Source organism: Echiichthys vipera, assembly GCF_963691815.1.
Source record: "Echiichthys vipera genome assembly, chromosome: 17".
Taxonomy (NCBI): Eukaryota; Metazoa; Chordata; class Actinopteri; order Perciformes; family Trachinidae; genus Echiichthys; species Echiichthys vipera.
In genome coordinates this window covers 22,241,324-22,262,255 of record NC_139842.1, presented here as the reverse complement: position 1 = coordinate 22,262,255, position 20,932 = coordinate 22,241,324, and the positions used below count along the sequence as shown (strand labels likewise).

Below are 20,932 nucleotides of genomic sequence, written 5' to 3'. Positions count from 1 at the left end.
TATACTCCAGGGCTGACACAGTGCTTTAGAGATGGCTTATGGCCCACTTATATCAGTTTGATACTTTTAAGATCTGTAAAACTGGTTTACATGTTAATCATTATGTCTTTACTGTAAAAACAAAATGTGGATCAGCAGATTTGCACCCTCTACTATATTTTCTACTACAAACCATTCACCTTTTGTGTCCTCACAGCCTTAACTACCCCTCAGAACATCACTGAAAAAGTTCACCTTGTGTGATCTCTTGAGCGTCATTTTTAGAGTACAGTTACGTAATAAACTTTAAGTGTAGTAAACAAACACAATAAGACATATCCCTTCCTTGTGTGGGTCAAATCTCTTTGAAATGTTTTGCCATGTAGCCAGTCAAGCTTGGCTATCAAATCCTGAAATTCCTGTTTGCATGCATGCACAGTTGTAAACATGCACTTTCTGTTTCTCTCGTCTACTGCAGCCTGTCCAGCTCGCACCATGCTACTGCCCTCTGCTGGCTGTGGATTGCATTGCGTATGGCTGCCAGCAGCTCATCAGTGCAGCTCCAGGTGCTGGCCTCCAAGGTGTAGTACAGCAGGGGCAGTGTCTCCAGCTGCAGCTCCTCTGCCTGGCACACCTCCTCCATTACACTGTCCTCTCCACACCGTGGAAAGAATTTCCTGTTGTGAAGTGTTGGAGGGTCATATGCAGCAAGTTAGAGGGGGAAAAACATTGGGTACTTTCAAAATAAGACTTTTTGCATATCTGTAAGGTTAAATGTCCAGTGAACCTGGATGAGCCTGAATGAAGTATCATGCTACTGTGATCTGTTGTGTACTTACTGTACCACTGAGTTTACTATAGTTGCCAAGCACTTGAATGCACACTTACCTCAGCTTCTTGTGCTTTTTGCTCTTAGGGCGGATATGGATGATGATAGGGTAAATCCCCTGTCTCAATAAGCCCTCAACACTGGGCAGCCCCAGCTCCAGCAGACAGTGCTTGTCCTGAGACAGAGAGGGAGATTTGGATAATGTGAGAAAATGTACATTTATTTATTATTAGCATGGACATCTTCTCTTTCCATGAAATTAACAGATGATACAGGTTAAATTTTCGCTTGGCTACTGATTTCACCCAAAAAAACCCACCCTTCTTACTTTGATAAAGTTTGTGCCTTCAGATAATATCAACAATGATGATTTGTTGTTTATTTTCATTACCTGGCTGATGACATCCTGTATGGACTGCAGCCGTATTCCCAGAGCCTGCTCTGGACTGCAGGGATCCAACAGGAATACTCTTTTGTCTCGTCTCTCTGAAGCCTGGACAGGCTCTGCAAACCACAGGAAACAGAGGAAAGAGGAGACTGTGGTGTATCGTGTGAAGAATCATCAACCTTTTTCTTCACTGAGTTTATCAGTGTTTGGGGCATCAGGTGTACATAAGTGTGTGTGTGTGAGTGCTGTGTGCATACCTGGAGGGCAGGTGTTGAAATCCAAACCAGACTCTGCTGGTTGCAGCAGCCTCTCTATGAGACCACGGGAGAGAAGAGAGGGGGAGAAGATGACCGGCCGCTTCGTCTGAATCTGCACCGGCTGCACCAAACTGTAGGGGATCAAGTGCTCCTCGTGACCTGAGGGGTCATGCGAATATGAAGGTAATATTAAAGGGGATTTTTCAACCTGGACCCTTTCTCCCCATGTATTTGCTGCAGGACTCTTGCTCAATACTGGACCAGTTTCAGAAAACTGTTCCCATTAGGCACTTAGACACAAATACATGGCTACAGGTTGGAAAACAAGAAAATCCCCCTTGATGCAAAGTGTTTACAGATGAAAAAAGTACGAGTTATCACACAGATTTGGTGTTGTATTCTGTGAACTCTGTGGCTGGATCTTACGTCTGCTGAGCGTGTAAAGGACCGGCTGTGTCGAACCAATCCCACGGCAACTGGGGTCCACTGCCTTGACCAAACGTACACGTCCAGATGCTTTCTTCAAGAACTAGAAATTATGGAAAGGAAAAAACATCTAATAGCAGTTTGATATTAGTTTTGTTAAACGCAGTGACTGAAGCCTGCTATTCATGTCATAACAGTATAAGCACACTTACCTTCCTCTTGAAGTCCTTTTGCTCCAGAGCCATTTTTCGTAGCATAACAAGTAACAGCTGTTGTGCCCTGACATGGAAGATATTTGTCATTTACACTCTTGATTAAAATACGGTACTTTCAACATACTAATGAAAAAAAATTCTCAATGATCAGAATTAGAATGAGGTCTAAAATAATAAAGCAGTCAAATCCTGGTCTAAATGGCGTACCTGTTGTAGTTGGGCATGGTTCCTGACTGCAGGGGGTGGGCTGTGTGTGGATCCACCAAAGAACAGTGCCAATGGTATTTTCCATTGTATCTCGTATCCGTGACATGTATAATGTCATCACAGGACGCACACAGAGACGGCGGCTCACCGTGAGGCTCCATGTTGAGATTGACACGTACGTAGAAGGAGTCAGCACCCTTAAATGTAGGCGACGAGAGCTGGGAGCACAGCTTGGAGTATGCTGAGGACAGGGACCCAAAGAGAGGACAGCTTAGTCTCACCTCTCTGAGACATGAATGGACATAACAAAGAGGTTTCAAGAATACGGTAATACTGTTTCGTAGAGCCAGATATACTGGTCAGCTGATGTTATTGTCTGATATATATATATATATATATATATATATATATATATAAATATATATATACAGTGTTGTTTCAAATGCGTTTATTGAGAAACCAATCACTTAACAGATAAATTAACAGTCGCCAGCCATGTTTGGTTTGTTTTTTACAGAAGGTAAGAAAAAGTAATCCCTGACAATAAAGACTTAATGACAAAAATATATTAAATTAATATTATATTAATAGCAAGTAAACAAGCATAGCCCTGCATCAAAAAAGGACATGAAAAAAAAGCGCAACAGTGCACACATTGGGAGGTATCAGGGCTCCGGACTCTCTTTCCCACTCCTCTTTTATCCTATCCGTTCTTCTGACATAAATCCTAATTTAAAGATATCTGAAAAACTGATTCCTCCGTAAATTAAACCTTTCTTGGAGTTTTTGGAAAGAGGCAAAAGTCTCCTCTATGTATAGGTTACCAACAATACAAATCTCCAATCGTTTCAGGTGGAAAAGGCCTCATCCAGAGCAGAGGGAGTGAAAATATATATATATATATGAACTGAACATAAAAAATTGTATTCTTTCTTTATACATTCATCAACTGACTGATACTGAACATGATGTTAATATAACTGTTTATATTATTTGTATTTATTCTTAGTGTTCATTTATAGAAATTCGATGACAATGTCATACATTATACGTATATACTAATGTTAAATCATCTTTGATAAAGTTAGGAAAGTAGTATCTTTGCAGACTAATATCATTGCACAATAAAAAGGTCTATTTTCAATCCAGCTCAAAAGTTTACTACATCTGTTGCCATATCAGTAATATGTGATATTAAAAATCCCATATTGGTGGGGCCCAACTGTTTTGTATTGATTCTTTTAATGCGTGAGAAAAGTGACTTACCCTCCGGGTTGCTCTGGTGTTTGAGTGTTGAAGGCTCAGCCCACCACTGCAGAGAGAAGTGGGCTACCTCAGCAGTGCACTGGCCCAGCAGCACACTACCTCCCCCGAACAGAACCCGCTCCAGCTGGAGAAAAGGAAGAGAAAACTCCATGTTATGATCCAGCCCGATCTTCTTATATTCATCTATATTTCTTCTCTTTATGTTCAATTTCATTTACACTTGTTTTTCTGCAATCAAGGAGCTAACAAAATCTGCAGGCAGGACTGTAACATGCAAAAAGACATGACATTCTCTTCATGAAGCATGTACACACACACACACACACACACACACACTAACATGAACAGAAGACAGACACACACCTCAAGCAGCTCACTGCCCTCCTTCAGTCCACATAGTTCAGCTGTGGACCCGGCCGTCACATGGCTGACAAAGATGCCTGTTTGGTTTCCTCCGACTATGGTAATATCGTCAGCTAGACTGGCTCTCCCGTGCTTTGGTGAGATGGGGGGGCTCGAGGACGGGGAGCGGGAGGGCATCCTGCGATATGACAGGCATGGGCAGCAATACATAAAGATGTGACATGGACATTGGGCAAAGAACAGTGCAACTACAAGAGTCTATTCACTTTATATAATCAAAAGGTTCATTTCTATGCTTGTTCTGTGCTCTAAGAAGTTATTTTGTGTATATTCACGTCATTTTGTATGTAATGTGAATATTTGCACTTATACTATTACACCCTTTCAAAAACGTCAGACCCCAAACTGTATCTACTAGAAATCATTTGGTTCATATGTTCATACGTTGGTTGCATATGGCTCTACAAACAAGATTAAAAAGGGGTAGTTCAGATGTTTCTATGTGGGGTTGTATGAGGTAGCAAAGCAATGTACTGCTGTGGATGGGGACAGGAGCTAAATATAGTTTAACCACCTAAAAAAAAACCTATACCAGTTTGAGTGTACTACATATTTTAAATATTTCAGACAGCCCTTTCTGACAGGGAACAGAAGCTGTTCTTTGCTCTCTTCAAAGCCACAAGATCGGTTAGTACGTTTGTGTTACTGTGTGATTTTGGTGTTTTAAAGGATTCGTTAGGAGTCACTAAAGTCACACAATAACACAAACAAACTAACCAATTGAAGCAGCTGAAGGCCAGTAACTCCTGTGTTCTACAGGGTAAAATGAATGTTTTTGTTAATGGAGTCTGGTGGCTTTGAAGAGAGCAAAATAGATATAATGACTTTAGTTCCCTGTTAGAAAGGGCTGTCTGATGCCAAAGTGCAAAGAGCTAAAATATTAACTTTAATTAATATAAACTGATATTGATTTTGTAAGTGGGCCTTTGGCTAAAATGCGTTTAGCTGCTGCTCCCATTCACAGCAGTACATATCTTAGCTCCTCCTCCTCCTCCCTACTTCTCCACACTGGGGACAGGCTGACCGCACGCATTCTACGGTAGGTAATGCAGTGACTATAGATAAGAACCTATTACAACCCAGCTTAAAAATTGGGTAATACAGGGTATATATCTGAACTATGCCTTTAACAGCATTCAGTTGTGTAAGAGTTGAAAAAGATACATTGACCAATACTCCAAGACCAAAACTACCTTTACCTGCATCATCATCATTCTTATCTATGGCAGTGTTAGATGTTAGCGGTGTATAAGTATTGGTTATTAAGCAGAAAGTCATCACATATGTCAACGCTTTCACAGTATTTTTAGTGGCTCTCATCGACAGACGTCAAAACCATGAGGTTGTACCTTTGTCCTCTAGGATTGGGCTGGTGTGAAGAGACTGCAGGCAGGTTGACCAGGTCAGGGGGGAAGAGATGAGAGTTAAGGGAGTTCCAGGAATCCCACAGAGAAGGTTCACTCTGCTCACCTGCAAACAACAGAGAGCCTCATAACTTTGGCTCACAAGAAGAGAAACCAGAGCTGGAGCCAATGACTTACCTGTTGGTCATATTGTACTCTCATGTAAAATGACTGAAACTCACAGAAAATCTCTTAGAAGTTGTTTTTTCCCCTACATGACTAATAAAAGTCATTGTCCTGACTTGGGCTGGTCCTGATTCTGTTTGAGAAGACCATGACGGTTGTTCATGCAACACGTGACATCATCAAACATACCTGTAATGTTATCGTTCTCATCACTGCCCCATGAATCCAAGTCAAACCTTATGAAAACAGAAAAAAAGGCTGTTAATAAAAAATGAAATAAGGGTGAAGAAGTTAAGTAGAACAGGCTGAGAATATGTGCAGCAATGTGCAGCGCTGATGAACCCACTCTTTGTTGACTCGTCGGTTGATAGAGTTCATACACGGGGGAAAGGGGAATGTGGAGAGTCGATTAATTTCCTTTTCGTTGTCTTCTGTCTGAGGTTAGAGAGGTAAGTAATATACACTGAGTCAGACTCTTTCATTCTTTGTCTCTTTATTGCTTCGTTTGTAAATGAGCAGAGCTGTGATACTCACTGATGAAAGGAGATTCTCGTCTGAGTTGGAACGAGAATCTGCAAATGTATTTGAATGAATAAAATATTCCTACAGTATATGAAATGAATAGACTGCTCAAGTGCAAGTATTCTACTCGGCAAAACTCTTTCAGGTGTGCGTACAACTTACCCTCTGAGTTTCCGTTGGCTTGGCCACTCGAGGGCGTCTGTGGCACAGAGAACATGAGTAAATACAGTATAACTTCAAAGCTGTAGTGAGAGGCAATGTGCAGGTACTAACACGCTAAAAGTTGCATAAGAATCTACAACAATGTCTCATACTCGAAACAATAACAAGATCCTGGTCAAGCAAAAGCGGCATTCCTTGCATACCGTAAAATGAGAAAACATGTTGTTGCAGTCTCCACAACTGTTGTTTCCCATGAAAATGATCGCCACAGTAGGCAACACAAAGAAGAAGGTCCACAACATAAACAGCACCACATTCTTACTAATTCACATTAAAGGTCCCATATGCTCATTTTCAGGTTCATACTTGGATAATAGATTTCTACAAGAACCTGTTTACATGCTTTAATGATTAAAACACACATTATTTTTCTCATCCTGTCTGTCTGAATATACCTGTATTCAGCCTGTGTCTGAAACACTCAGTTTTAGCGCCTGTCCCTTTAAGACCCCCGTCCTGAAAAAGCCTAGTCTGCTCTGATTGGTCAGCGTTTCTGGGTCTTCTGCATCTACATTCTCTGCATCTCTGCATCATCTTTGCACCTAGGGAATGACTGTAACAGTGCTGTAGCAGCACTTTCTACCTATATATAGTATAGTTGTGACATCACAACTGTACAGAAGTCCTGATGGCTCGTTTAAAGACACAGTTTCTGAATAGAGGCTGTGTTCTCTGTGGATTGAGTGTTTTGATTCTTTCACAGTGTTTATGTAGCACCTCCACCTGCTTAATAATAATAAAAAAAAAAACATGGCTTCTCACTTTTTTTAATATGGGACTTTAAAATCATGAATAAAGCAAGAGTGCTCCTACTGTAATTGTTAATGTGAGTAAAATAACAGTTATGGTAGCCACTGCCTGACCTTTCGTAGCAGCGGGCGGTTGCTATTGGCCTGGGGTCTCAGGTCCAGGCCGAGGGAACAGCAGGGGCCGTAGCACTGGTCCTCACTCCACAGGGACAGGTGGGACTGGGGAGATGCAGGGAATATCATATACTAAATGTTCTGTGGCTGCAAAGCCAGTGCTGCGCTGCTAAGCTGCTGTACTTGTGTGTTCTCACTCACACAGTGCAGACAGGGGCTGCTCTGCTCCACTTGCTCCCGGCCCCTCTCCCTCTCTCTCTCCAGCTCCCTCTGCTGCTGCTCCAGGTTGGCCTGCAACTCTGCAATGCGTTTACGCAGAAGGTTCTTATCCAGCAGACAGTCGGTGTACTCCAACTGCAGGCTGTCTCGACTACGCAGAGCCTAGTGACACGATGGAAAAAAAAAGGGAAAAGAAGTTTGCATGGTGTAAAAAACGTTTAGACTAGCAAGGGACGCTAATATGGGGTAAATTGTGCCTTGATGCCCTCTGCATCATACTGACCTGGTCTCTCTCCTTTTCCAGCTCCATGATCTGGTTGAAGTAGGACACACTCCTCTTCTGTTCAGTCTCCCAGTCCAGCTGGAGAGTTCTCACCTTCAGCTGTAGCTGCTCGCACTGGGACTCCATCTACAAACAAAGTTTATCATTACAAACTCTATTCAAAGGCAGTGAAGAAATGAAACACTGGCTTCTTGAAGATCATTTGCAGGCCCACCGTCAAGGGCGAACACCTGTACAGTTATGCCGGCTCTGGAGGAGGAGAAGAAAAAAAAATTCACTTTTTCCTCTCTTCTCTTGTCATACATGCGACAAGAAAGAATAAAAGAGAAAAAGACGAGGGGAAAGCAAAAATGTTTGGTGCCCGGCCACCATAGCTCAAGAGTTAACCGCTGATCAGATTCACCGCGTGAATAAAATATGCAATGCAACGTTTGAAGATAACCTCGGATCTCTGCACTTTATAGGAAGCTGTCATCTTTTTTTTGTAGCAGTTTTTTAAGCCTTTATTATAGAGGAGAGAAAGGAAATGGGGTGAGAGAGAGAGAGGGAGAGGGAGATATGCAGTAAAGGGCCCAGGTCAGAGTCAAACCTGTGGCCCCTGCCTCAAGGACCTTCAGCCTCTCCTCATGGGGCGACCGCTCTAACCACTGTTCCACCGGCCACCCCGGAAGCTGTCATCTTTTTGCAAGAGTGTGTGTGTGTGCACGGGAAAGGCCTGCGGCGGGATCATTTGTGATAGTGCTCACCTTGTCCCAGTGCTCCTCAGTGCTCTGTAGCTCCCCCTGTAGTCTGCTAATGATGTCGCAGAGCTCCTGTCTCTGCTCTGCAGCCTCCCTGCGGTCCTGCTGCAGGATATCCATCAGAGCCTGAGGTAAATCAGAAAGACCATAAAACACTGAATTTTCAGGGACATCACTAGAAAAAAAAGTATACAAAATCTCTGTCTTAATGGACAAAATGAGAGGAAATTAGCAGTGTGATTGATTCGGACGAAAAAAGAGACAGAGATGATAAACGTCGTAGATTTAAAAACATACTCTGACTCCAGTGGCAGGACCGGAGTCCCTCATCTGGGTTCCTGTATTCTCAGCTTTCTTGACTTCAGTACAGTGAAGTGGCTTTTCTGGCAAAGCAGGTGGAGGATCCTTAACGCCATTAGAGAGCAAACTGTTCCTTTTTGCTGGCGTGGTATTCCCTGGAGTATCGACTGTTTGTTTGTCTGCCTCTGTCAACCTGGACTTCAGCTCCTCTACCTGGATGGGGAACAAGCAAAGCAGCTGTAAAGAAACAGATGCTTTTTATTCTCCACTCCAGGCTTTAATTATACATAGAAATATAAATAAAATATGGCCAGTGGGCTGTTTACTGAAGCCTGTAAGTGCAGAACTATTATGTAACATTTCCAAACTTGTAGTTCAGGAATCCAAGAGTTGGGGGTGAATAAAAGGTAAACCACCGTGTTTTTTATTATAATAATAATAATAATATTCTACTACATTCCTTTATCAGCAGGCATGCTGCACACTAAATTCATGGCAGACCATTTTTTGTCATCATGCAGTGACACTTATTGGACTGTATTGCAGTTGCATTCGCCTGCATCTTTTTGATAAGTTGCACTTACAACCTCATGAGAAACATGGGCTTGTGCTTCACTGAGGGTCTCTGTGTTTTCTGTACAGTACTGCATTAAAGCAGAATCCTGCGTTTATTGACAGTTTCAACAGTTATTGATTGCATTGAAAATAATAATAATTGTTCAAACTTACATTTTATTGAACGAATCATAGTATAACTATTTATATTTTTAAATAAACATTTATGGGCCCCGTTTACACATACACGTTTTTATTTTTTTAAAAGCCTCCCCTGCGTTTGTGCCCTTCATTTACACACAAAGAGAGAATTTGCCTCTGAAAACGATTCTTTCTGAAAACTCCAGCCAGAGTGGAGATTTTGAAAAACTCTGGTTGCATGTTTGCATGTTAACAATGAAAAACAGAGTTTTCACCCCCGAAGTCCCAGTATGCTCCAGAACCTGCACCTGCGCCACAGGTGCGACCTATGTTTCCTTTCCATTTGGCTGTGGTGATCATGGATCATTGGCTAACGTGCGCTTTAGCTTCTCTATACACTGCCACCTACAGGTTTGCTATGCTCTTGACGGCATATACACGGGTTAGTGTCAGCGCAAATTTTTCTCAAAATGGAGACAGCGAAATGTCAGTTTATGAAAATAGCCGGCAACGCAGCCTAAGAATTCACATGTACCCCCTGCAGTACTCCAAAGTACCCCTAGGATTACACACATCCATCCATCTTCAACCACTTGTGGGGGGGTTGGAGCCAATCCCAGCTGACATTGGGCGTGAGGCAGGGTACACCCTGGACAGGACGGCAGTCTATCACAGGGCACATAGAGACAAACAGAGACAGACAACCATTCACACCTACGGGCAATTTAGAGTCATCAATGAACCTAACACATGCACGTCTTTGGACTGTGGGAGAAAACCGGAGAATCCCCACGCAGACACGGGGAGAACATGCAAACTCCACACAGAAGAGCTGTTGTGGTTATCAACATCACCATCATTTGGGAAAGAAATAACCACAGATATTTCCAGGTAATTCCAACAAAGTGGTACACACCTCAGTGGAATGGTCGACATGTTGTGACAGTGCACAAAGTAAATAAAAGTGAGGCTGATAATATCTCCAACTGTTGACCTAAGTTCTTATCCTGCAGCTGCGTGCCATCATAAGCAGTTTCACTTGCCCCAGGTGCTGTTTTTCTGCTGCCCTATCATGCCATCAAACAAAACATGCATTTTCCGTCTCTACGTGGTTTTGCAACAAACTACAGTATATTCCTGGTGAACAGACCCTTGTGTTAAATTGGAATTACTGGCTGGCACAGAGCACCTAAAACTCCACTTTAAAGTTTAGAGCAACAGCAGAAAACAAGTCAGGGGACTTGTGGATCGAGAAGATCACTATTATTAGCAAGTTCACCATTTCTGCCGCAAGTATACAGCTGCTTTTAGGGTCAGGATCATCTGAGGAATGTGGTGGGTGATGGGGGAATGACTCTTCCTCTGCAGGCCCTGTTATTGCTTCTCAACCAACGCACCTGCCTCAGTAGTTCTCTCTCACGGGTGGAGGTCCTGCCCTGTTCCTCCAGGGCCCTGGAGTACTTCACAGCCTGCTCCAGGTGCCTGTCCTTCAGCTTGCCCAGCTCTCGACTGGCCGACTCCCAGTCCTGACGCAACCTTGAGATCACAAATCATTACTTTTTCTCATTGATTCTTTCTTGTGCAGCGTAGGTAAGCCGTGTGCTTTCTGTCACATTACAGTTACTCAGTCATGGAGTCATTGTGGTTTTAATTCCGTCACTGAAGCTGCATGAGGAAACGTAGCACATTTAACCTCAAATGGAATCTTAGTCTCTAAATTGCAGGAGACCTTTGGCCAAAGAAAATCTAAATCTGGTCTCTATAGCAGCCCAAAGTTGCTAACAGTATCTTTTACCTTCCTCAACCCTCTAATATCAGTTTGAATAAAAGAATCATAGACCAGCTGATCACTCTAATAAGTTCACGTTCATGATCTGCGAGCAGATTTTACAACTAAATGTTATAGTTCAAACTTTAAAAAAAGGAATGACCTCTCACTGGTGTTTTGAGAACATCAAGAGAAATGACTTGGATGAACTGTCAGAGAGAGCTTCTCCCCTGACTCCTCTTTTAGACTCTCTATCACTCCAGTGAATATCTTTATCTGGGATGAGATTTTCTTGTCACGGCCTGATAACTGCAGAATGCAAAGAACAAACTAGAACAAACCTCTCCAGCTGGAGTCTGTCCTGTCGTAACTCCTGAGCTTTACGTTCGGCGCGGCTGCGTTCCTCCTCCGCCATGCGGCAGCGCTGAGACAGGCGTCGCTCACACATGCGGCTGTTTCGAAGCTGCTCCCTCAATTTACGCACCTCCAGTAGCAGAAACTGGGTCAAACCCTCCGGACCTTCCTCATCTGGGGAGTAAAGACGGGTGACGGTTATAGTTCATGGGGGCTACTGGAGAGGGTAAATGCACATGCAGATAGTCACAGAGGCTTGTTTTAATGTATGAAAATGTGTCTTACTCCTAAGGGGCGAGTGGCATTTGTCACACTGGGTACACTGAAACTTTGTGTATACTTTGTGAAAGATGAGGTGCTGCAGAAGTTGAAATCTACCAAGATACATTCACATACTGGCTTTACATCTTTAGATATTTGTCTTAGACAGAATTAGTGCAAAATTTCCATAGGCCCTTATTATATTCTACTTGTTTAACATACTGTTCAACCCTAGACACTCCTGAGCATCAGAAGAACAAAGAATTGTGTGTTTAGCTCTTCAGAGAGTAATTATCTACTAGAAAACACTGAACATCGAGGTTCTGGCTCTAACACTGAGTTGGTAATCTCGTTTTAAGTGCTGGTAGATATTTTGATGTGTGGTTGTATGAAGTTCTTATCTATAGTCCGTGAGTTACCTGCAGTAGGTGGATAAAGCAGGGAGGAGACAGGCACTGAAGATAAGCAATGTTCTGCTGTGGATGGGGGCAGCAGCTAAACATATTTCAGACACTTCCACATCCATTTAAGTGTACTCCATATTTAAAACATGTTCACCACTTTACCTTGCTGTCAGACAGCCCTGTTTAAATGGACACAGGGGGAACTGAAGCTGTGATCTATGCTCTCCTCAAAGTCACCAGACTCCGTAGACAAAAAAATATTTTTTTTGAGTCTGAAGACAATGAGTCCACACCACTGCCATCCTCGGCACACAGAGAAATCCCTGCTTACCCAGTATGAGGGAGCACCGCTGTGTGGGCTGTTCTCCGGTCAGCTGTGTGTACTGGTCTGGGTGGTAAAACTCCAGTGACTCCATGAAGGCTTGAAGACCCCGCTGGCCCTGACCACGCAGAATGTCCAGCAAACGACCTGTTTCACAAAAAGGTTGACACAATCGGAAACACTAAAGATGTGGAATTACACACTTTCACACGTGCACAGTCTAAACTGGTCTAAACTGATCAGGCTCAAGTCACCAAACAATGCTACCTCTGTGATCTGAGCGTCATTTACACTGTAGTTAGTGTTCTACAGTGGAAAATTAGTATCTCTCTGGCAACAACACAGCAGCGATATTAACCAGATGCCCAGGTGCTCAACTTCACCACGTCTTTACTTGTAACATCGCTCCTTCATCTTTTATCTTCTTTCACTCCCCAGTCTGTCTGCCTTACACTCCCCTTTACTTAACCCCCTCTGTAATCTTACTCTCTCCTTAGTTCCTGCCTGTTTCTCACTGCAACATTTATCTTCACCCATCTGTTTCTCTCTGACAACCTGCTGCACAGTCACTCAGAGCTTCTGCATGTACTGCACTGCTACTCATTTTCAAATCATCTCTTACAATTGCAGATAATATTCTCGTCTCCCAGACAGCCATATGTTTCGGCTTATCTCAGTAAAGATCATATGGCAATAAATCAGTAATGCGAGAAATCCCCTCTCTCTCTCTCTATCTCTCTCTCTTTCTCTCATCAGTTAGATTTTCGAAAAAGGCAGTATAGATTTCATGTTGACATTTTAACAAATTGACACCATTGAAAGTAATTTGTTGAATGTGATATTTGTACGTCCTCATTGTAATGCACCAAGTGTAGAGACCGTTATCACTGGATTATTTAATGACGTAGAAAACCTGAAAACATGATCATTCAGTCAAGTTATGAAGTTAAACGTTTTCTAAGTGGAGTAATTGATGTTTATTGGTGATAGGCTTTGGAGATAACACCATCCAGTATAACTGACACTAAAACTTTATATGTATTAGATTCAGATTGGACTGAGTTATGACTCTTAGAAGCACAAACATTGTCTCCATGAGCTGTGTGTCACAGTCACTGCTGCTGCTGTAACTACTGCCCTTTCACCTCACACCTCATAGTATCTTCGTCTCTGTGAGGCGTGTTTTTTATTGATTGTTTAAAACAACTTCTCCCTCCCCTCACCGGCCTTGCTGATTCGCAGGGGGTACTGTGTGGAGTTGAGCACCTCGTCTTCATCCTCTTCATCGATGACCTTGCACTGGCGTAGATACGGGGTGAGTTTGGCCGGGTTGAGGATGCGTGTGAGTTTGTGCCGTACCCCCTCCACGCGATCCCAGAGCTCCTCACAGCGCTCCTCTGACCACTGGGGAGAAGATCGTACCTCCTCCTGAGCTATGTCTCCTTCCTCTGCCCAAACTGTGACACCTGCAACAGAGCCAAAATGTCCAACTTCAGGAAATTTGAGTCCTGTAAAAGGATTGTGCACTGACAATGCATTTTTTTAAAGGTACAGGTTTATACTTGTCTTCACCCTTTCTACGAGAATATGTTTACACACATTAATGTTAAAAAAACAAATTTATTATTTTTCTCATACTGTCTGCATACAGTCTGAAACGCTCAATTTTAAGACCCCCTCCTGAAAAAGCCCAGTCTGCTCTGATTATTCAGCGTTTCTGGGTCTTCCACATCGACATCGTTATTACAGCCGAGGAATGCCTGTCACAGCACTGCAGCGACACTTATACTACCTATATATAGTATACATATAGTTGTGACATCACAACCGTACAGAAGTCCTGAATACAGGCTGAGTGTGTTTCTCTGTGGATTTGAGAACTTCAAAATATTTATGTAGCACCCCATAGTATTTATGTAGCACCTCAACCTGCTTTATGATAAAAAGGTCAAAGAAATCTCCCATTTTACAAAATGAGGCCTAAACTGTGACTCCAGAAATGATTTGCTACTTTGGACCATCGCCCTTCAGCCCTGGGGGCCAGATTTACAGATATATTTAATGTCCAGTCCTAGACTAATCTTTTTTCCCCACAGAGAATTCCACTGGAATTTGTTTATCTATATAACACTTATCTGTGTCTCTCAACCATCAAAGTGGGTCATGGTCATGACAGCATGTTGCCACTATGGCATCTAAACAATCACAGCCTGTCTGCTTTCCAGTGCAAAGATAAGACATGAAATACATGGTTCGCTTTGTGAAGCCTTTTAATACTCCTCTTAGTTCAGAGTTGGTACATGATGATCATCTTTGTCCAACACTTAATGGCTATATAATAGCTGTTCCATAGTGAAGGAATGTGATGGAGCTCCTTACTGGAAATCTTCCAAGGAATGTTGAGAGGGATTAACTCCCTACAATACCTGAGTCAGACAGATGAACATTCAACCTTTACCCTATGGAGAGCAGATATGGTGATAATCTCATGTAACGTGAACACTGAAAGCCAATAAGCGTGAGCATGAATGAGCAAGAACTTATATTTCATGCTCCCTATGAATTGAGATAACAGCAGCAGTGGTTTTAGGCGCAGTTTAATTCCTGCAGAGCGAAGAGTCTGCTGTTACGCGGGTCATAAACTACAGCGGGGAGGACACTTTGTGGGTCAATGTCTCAGAGCGCAGGAATGAAAATACTGGCGTGACTCATATTGCACACCTAAAAACACACCAGGGGCCCTGCAGACAAAAGCTTTCTCAGTTCCCATTCACTTCAATCCTCAGACAATGAGAGAAAGTGAATAACCCTGCATTACAGGAGTTTGTTAAAACCAGCTACTTATAGACTCACACTGACTGTAAGGTACTTCTTACATCATGTAAAAAACTAAATGATCAGTGATGCAAGACAGGGAACGCTTTTTACCACAAAGCAGCATTAATTCTACAGGCAGAGCCCCATGTCTCATGTCTGTTGATTTTACAAATGTAGTGAGTCACTGCGGTCTGAAAGGCTGTTTGCGTTTCACTTCATTCTTTAATACTTTGGGCTTTTCTGGCTGCCGATTGGCGTAAGAAAGAAATTTTCTTGGCAATTGAGCTCCTCATACTATTAAGAATCTTGGTGTTATTTTAGATAACAAGCTCAGTCTAGAGTTTCATGTTAAAAGGCTAGTTTTGTCATGTTTTGCACGAGATATACCTCTACAATTACTTTTAATGATCTTATGAGTTATTCATGCTTTTATTACTTCCTGTCTGGTTTCAGGGGATTTAAATGCAGCCGCAAGACTTTTAAATCAAATCGCAAAAACATGATCATATGATCCTATGATCTATTTAAGCTTCTCTTCACTGGCCGGCTGTTTCGTTTTAGAATCGATTTTAAAACTTCAGTCTTGACTTTTAAGGCCTTGCATGGTATGGCACCGAGCTCCCTGTCTGAGCTTCTAGATCATTACTCACCAGCCCGTAGCCTGAGCTCCTCTAATGAGGCTGTGTTAGCTATTCCTTGAATAAGGCTCAAGAGAGTGACAAGCTGCGTGCTCTCATTTAAGTCATCGCTCAAGACTGTTTTATTTGATTTTTTTTATGTGTTGGCCGTGCTTTCTTTTTTGTCCTTGTTTGTGAATCACTTTATAACAGTATATTTAAAAGGTGATATTTAAAGTTTAATTCCGGCGCAAAATCATCCCATGATCTTTTTGGACACTTGCATACATTAGATAAGCCGTCAAGACAGTTTTTTTTCATGTATAAACTATTAACAGAGATATCTAGGAGAGTCGCTAACAGCCGGACATGGCTAACACTGATTTGCTCGGGGCAGTACAGTGAAGGCATTAAAACAGCTTTTTTAACCACTAATACTGCTGAAAATAACAGCAACCCTCTGCAGCAGCATGATCAGAGTCTCTACACATAAAACAAAGCAGCAACAGCATAGTTAGTGAACCCAGAGTTTATTAAAAGAGTGTTTTAAAGACTCACCTACTGGCCCCTGTACCAGCTCCTCTCATAGTAAATGGACTTGGACAGCGCCTTTCTAGTCATCTGACTACTCAAGGTGCTTCACAGTGTCTGTCACATTCACCCATTCACACTGACATTCACACTGATGGCAGTGGACACCTACATACCATCTAATCTGATCTAACCATTCACACCACATTTACACACCCATGCGCAGCACGGGGAGCAATTCAGGGTTCAGTGTCTTGCCCAAGGACACTTAGACATGTGGACCGGGGGGAGATGGGGATCGAACCACCAATCTCTCGACCAGAGAGACGACCGACTCTGCCACCAAGCCACAGCCGCCCGTAAAGTAGTAAAGTCCATTCAAGTGGATTACCAAATGCATCCAAAAGGAAGGAGACAATTGATGCTTTGTTTTCTGTGTAGGGACTCTTCTCATGCTGCTGCAGAGGTTTGCTGTTATTTTCAGCAGTATTAGTGGTTAAAAAAGACGTTTTAATGCCTTCACCATGTTCTGAGCTAATCACTGTTAGCCGGTTGTTAGCGGCTCTACCACATTTCTTAGTTAACAGTTCATACATGAAAAAAACTGTCTCAATGGCTTATTTGATATGTGTAAGTGCTGAAAAAGACCATGGGATAATTTTGCGCCAGAATTACACTTTAAATAAAGCTATTATTATTGTTATTATAAAGAAATCACTCTTCACTCTGATAACTTGTGATGGACATCTGTCCCTGTTTAAAGAATAAATTTAAGAAACAACCAAACATAGGCGAATCATGAACATGAAGTATTTGAGCGTTATTCAGCAGTGCTGGCAGTGAGGCGCCTGCTGCTCTGTTCAGCTGATCACCAATCTGAGTTAACATGCAGGTCCAGGCAGGTTTGGATCCTCTGGAATCTCCGTCATTCCCCATAAACACGTCCACTGATGTTATTACTGCTGTACTCCTCCTCCTAACACTCAAAGTAGTAGAAAACACCCACACAAAACTGGAACTTATCCACCATGATATTTCATTAGAAACTGGTCAATACAGCCCAGTTAAAACTGTACTTGACTTTTAAGAGTTAACATCCATCAGTCGATAAAGATAATAATATCTTCTCTTCACACTTTTACAAACATCAACAACAGTTTTGTGTGTAACTTTAATGAATATGAGATGCAGTTTTTGTATTTGACACGACCGGAATTAGACTGTTAGTTTTGAGTTTCAATGATAGTGTTTTGGGAGCTTTGGGTTCAGAGAAATGTGTCAACTGAGAATTGATGCAAAAATAAAAACCACAACAGAAGGAAACTTGAAGCATTAGTTGCCATAAATGATATACTTTTTCACAGACTCCTGATAGGGGAGACTGGAGTTGTTTGGCACACAGCTATTTTCTGGTCCTTTGAAGATCAAAGAAACAAAAATGTAGTGTAAAAATGATTGCTGTCTTGACCTGTACTCATCTACTTTGTTAAAACACTGTTCAAACTTTTCTGGTGAGGGTAACATTTCAGCTTTATACTATCCAAAGTAATAAAGTGGTCTGCGGACTAAACGTATTATCATATCGTGTAAAATAGAGATATTGGAAATGTGTTACTTCTAGTTAATAGAAACATCTACATTTTGATTATGAAAGTCTGTGATGAGTGATGGCAGATAAGGCCCAAAGATGATGTTAATTTAAATATGTAGTTGGGAACATTGAGAGAGAAGGATTAAAAACAATTATAAATAATTAAATGTTATAAAAAGGTTGTTTGGTTTTGAAAATGGGCAGATATTCAATAAAATGTTCATGTTTTCTTGTTCTTGCTTGAATTAAATGTTCATGTTGTTTCTATTGGTGTTAACAGTTTCACTTTTAACATTGTGCATAACACATGCAAACCACCATGATGGGGCTGGTTGGCACACATGCGCAACATGACTTTAATCACGAATAACCTCATTTTAGGAAACATTTGCATAAAACCTATTTATTTATTTATAGCTGAGATCTCAAACTTTAATTTGCTGCTGGTTAAAATATATGAACATCAATGATGTCAGAGAAAAACAGCAGAGAGTGAAAAGTGTGCCAACCAACCCCGGTCTCCCCTACTTAACACAGAGAGAGAGTGGATACATGCTGCACAGCTTAGTACCGAGCTACACAGCACTGTACATAGTGTGATGGATGAATGTATGACATGTGGGGGTTAAAATGCACGTTTTATACTTGTGCTCCAAAGAGAGAAGACTAGTTCATTTTGATGACACAAACCTGAGACCTCATCACTGATAATAGTGTAGCCTTGATGCGATTTAGTTATTTAATGATCAACAAGTCATCCAATCATTCCCCAGATGAACATTTCAAACGAATACGAACACATAGAAACATAGTGAAGAGCGCGCTAACTGTTGGACTCTTAAATCGTCACTTACCACTCATGACTTCAACTTCCTTGGCCCTGTTTTGAAGAAGAAACCAAATACACCGCGGTGGAATAAAGTCCTTCGCATCCCATTCGAGTCAAAGAGACGCGTCAGGAGTGAAACCGAGCAGTGAGGTCAGAGTGTGTGGGCGCCACCTGACTGGAGGTCCCCCTTTTACGCACACCTTGGCGCACGCAGCTCCTCCACCCTCGGTCAACCGCAACGCGCCAATGGGCAGCCACGGGAAACGACAAGTAGTCTCACTTATCACCACATCGTTTCCTCTATCGACACCTTTGACTGGTCAGGAGAGACTCGACATCACCTATAAATAGGCTCATATCTGTATAATAGAGTTCTTCAGCACTAGATGGCGCTTTCAACCAGGGATTGCCCACTCAAAGCTGCCAGCACATTACAGCAGTGATAAAATACGATATGTTCTCAGGACTGTTTCTTCAAATTGTGTTTAGCCATTAAGGCTTGTCACAGAAATGTCAAAGAGAATGTGACTCATTGACACAGTGAGTCACTCAGTAGTCACAGCTGTTTCACCTCAGTGAGGAGCAGAGAGTAGCTACCAGTACCCCCCTTGGAAATCCACAGGAGAAACAGCTTTGTGTGTGAGGACTTAGTGCCCTGGAGGAGAGCAGGTTAGTCACCGGCACTGCCAGGGGGAAACATGACTGATCTAAACCCAGTGACACAGTTTCATTCTCACAGTTTTTGTCTTTTAATTACTTGTGGACTACTACCTTGCGCCTCTAGCACTGGCAGGAGGATTAAATAAGTGGAACAGCTGACTCATATTGTATGATCCAGAGCAGGCCTACTAGATAATTGTCAGTGTGTTTTTTCTTGCACATGAAACCAGGAAGTGACGTAACAGTTAAAACAAGTAGAGGCAAGTGTATCTTGCTAAATAAGAATGATACAAATTAGTGTGATGATTATAGGTGATACTCACAATCATCTTTAACAACAAGTTAAAGACTCACAATTCAAATGATGTACATTTAGAGGTAAGCAGTAGCTGAATGTGACACAGTACATTTACTCAAGTAGTGTGCTTAAAGTGGGATTCCGGCATAAAATCATCCCATGGTCTCTTTCAGCACGTACATACTTTAAATGAGCCTTCGAGACAGTTTTTATCGTGTATGAACTATTAAAGGTGAAATCCGGGGAGTCGCTGACAGCCGGACGTGGCTAACACTGATTAGCTCGGGGCAGTACGGTGAAGGCATTAAAACGTCTTTTTAAACCACTAATACTGCTCAAAATAACACCAAACCTCTGCAGTAGCATGAGAAGAGTCCCTACACAGAAAACAAAGGACCAACAACGTAGTTAGAGAACCCAGAGTTTATTAAAAGAGTGTTTTAAAGACTTACCTGCTGGCCCCTGTACCAGCTCCTCTCATAGTAAAGTCCATTCAAGTGGATTACCAAAGTCAATCCCAAAGGAAGGAGCCCATTGGTGCTTTATTTTATGTGTAGGGACTCTTCTCATGCTGCTGCAGAGGTTTGCTGTTATTTTCAGCAGTATTAGTGGTTAAAAAAGACGTTTGAATGCCTTCACCGTACTGCCCCGAGCTAATCAGTGTTAGCCACGTCCGGCTGTAATTGACTATACTGGAGTTCTCTGTTAATAGTTTATACACGAAAAAATGGCTTCTCAATGTCTCAATGGCTTATGTGATGTATGTTTGTGACGAAAAAGACCATGGGATGATTTTATGCCGGAATTACACTTTAAGTACTGTTCAAAGTCGAGGCAATTGTACATACGGTATATCTCCAGATGTGTTGATTTTGAATGTTTGTGACGAAGTGTTCCTTTATGTGTTGAGAAAATTCTCCTCCTTCTCAAGATAAATAAAGTCCTTAAAAACCCTCTTGGATCCGCTGGAAAATACATCGGCATAAAGCTGAAAACATGAAGTCTACTTTTATTCACAGGAAAACCACATTAAATACAGTATATACAGTATATACAGTATATACAGTATATATAGTCTTAGAGAATGTGATGCATTTCTGTAGATTAAACTCTACA

At 42.0% G+C, this 20,932-nt stretch overlaps 1 protein-coding gene across 2 annotated transcripts; it reads right to left on the bottom strand.

Moving 5' to 3' along the window:
• Positions 1–13: 13 nt before the first annotated feature.
• On the bottom strand, positions 14–19,006 carry LOC310959960 (caspase recruitment domain-containing protein 10). Of its 2 annotated transcripts, XM_083931521.1 has the most exons (24): positions 18,884–19,006; positions 13,697–13,939; positions 12,483–12,620; positions 11,474–11,660; positions 10,762–10,900; positions 8,666–8,881; positions 8,375–8,494; positions 7,629–7,754; positions 7,328–7,507; positions 7,127–7,231; positions 6,204–6,240; positions 6,054–6,091; positions 5,866–5,954; positions 5,709–5,755; positions 5,340–5,460; positions 3,931–4,108; positions 3,568–3,691; positions 2,302–2,542; positions 2,092–2,158; positions 1,880–1,982; positions 1,454–1,612; positions 1,200–1,312; positions 868–983; positions 14–656 (listed from the first exon to the last, which is right to left on the bottom strand). In XM_083931521.1, the coding sequence occupies exons 1-24, from the start codon at positions 18,888–18,890 to the stop codon at positions 449–451; spliced, it is 3,102 nt and encodes a 1,033-aa protein (XP_083787647.1). In that variant the 5' UTR covers positions 18,891–19,006; the 3' UTR covers positions 14–448. The 2 variants fall into 2 exon arrangements, with proteins under 2 accessions (XP_083787647.1, XP_083787648.1); XM_083931522.1 differs by lacking the exon at positions 18,884–19,006 and having other exon boundaries at positions 13,740–13,777.
• Positions 19,007–20,932: the final 1,926 nt, after the last annotated feature.

Bases quoted from the DNA above. Each gene is read 5' to 3' on its own strand.
- LOC310959960 (XM_083931521.1), bottom strand. The intron at 7,755-8,374 runs GTGAGCACTATC...CTTTGTTTGTAG, and splicing joins CTGAGGAGCACTGGGACAAG to ATGGAGTCCCAGTGCGAGCA. The intron at 5,955-6,053 runs GTGAGTATCACA...CTCTAACCTCAG, and splicing joins ACGAGAATCTCCTTTCATCA to ACAGAAGACAACGAAAAGGA.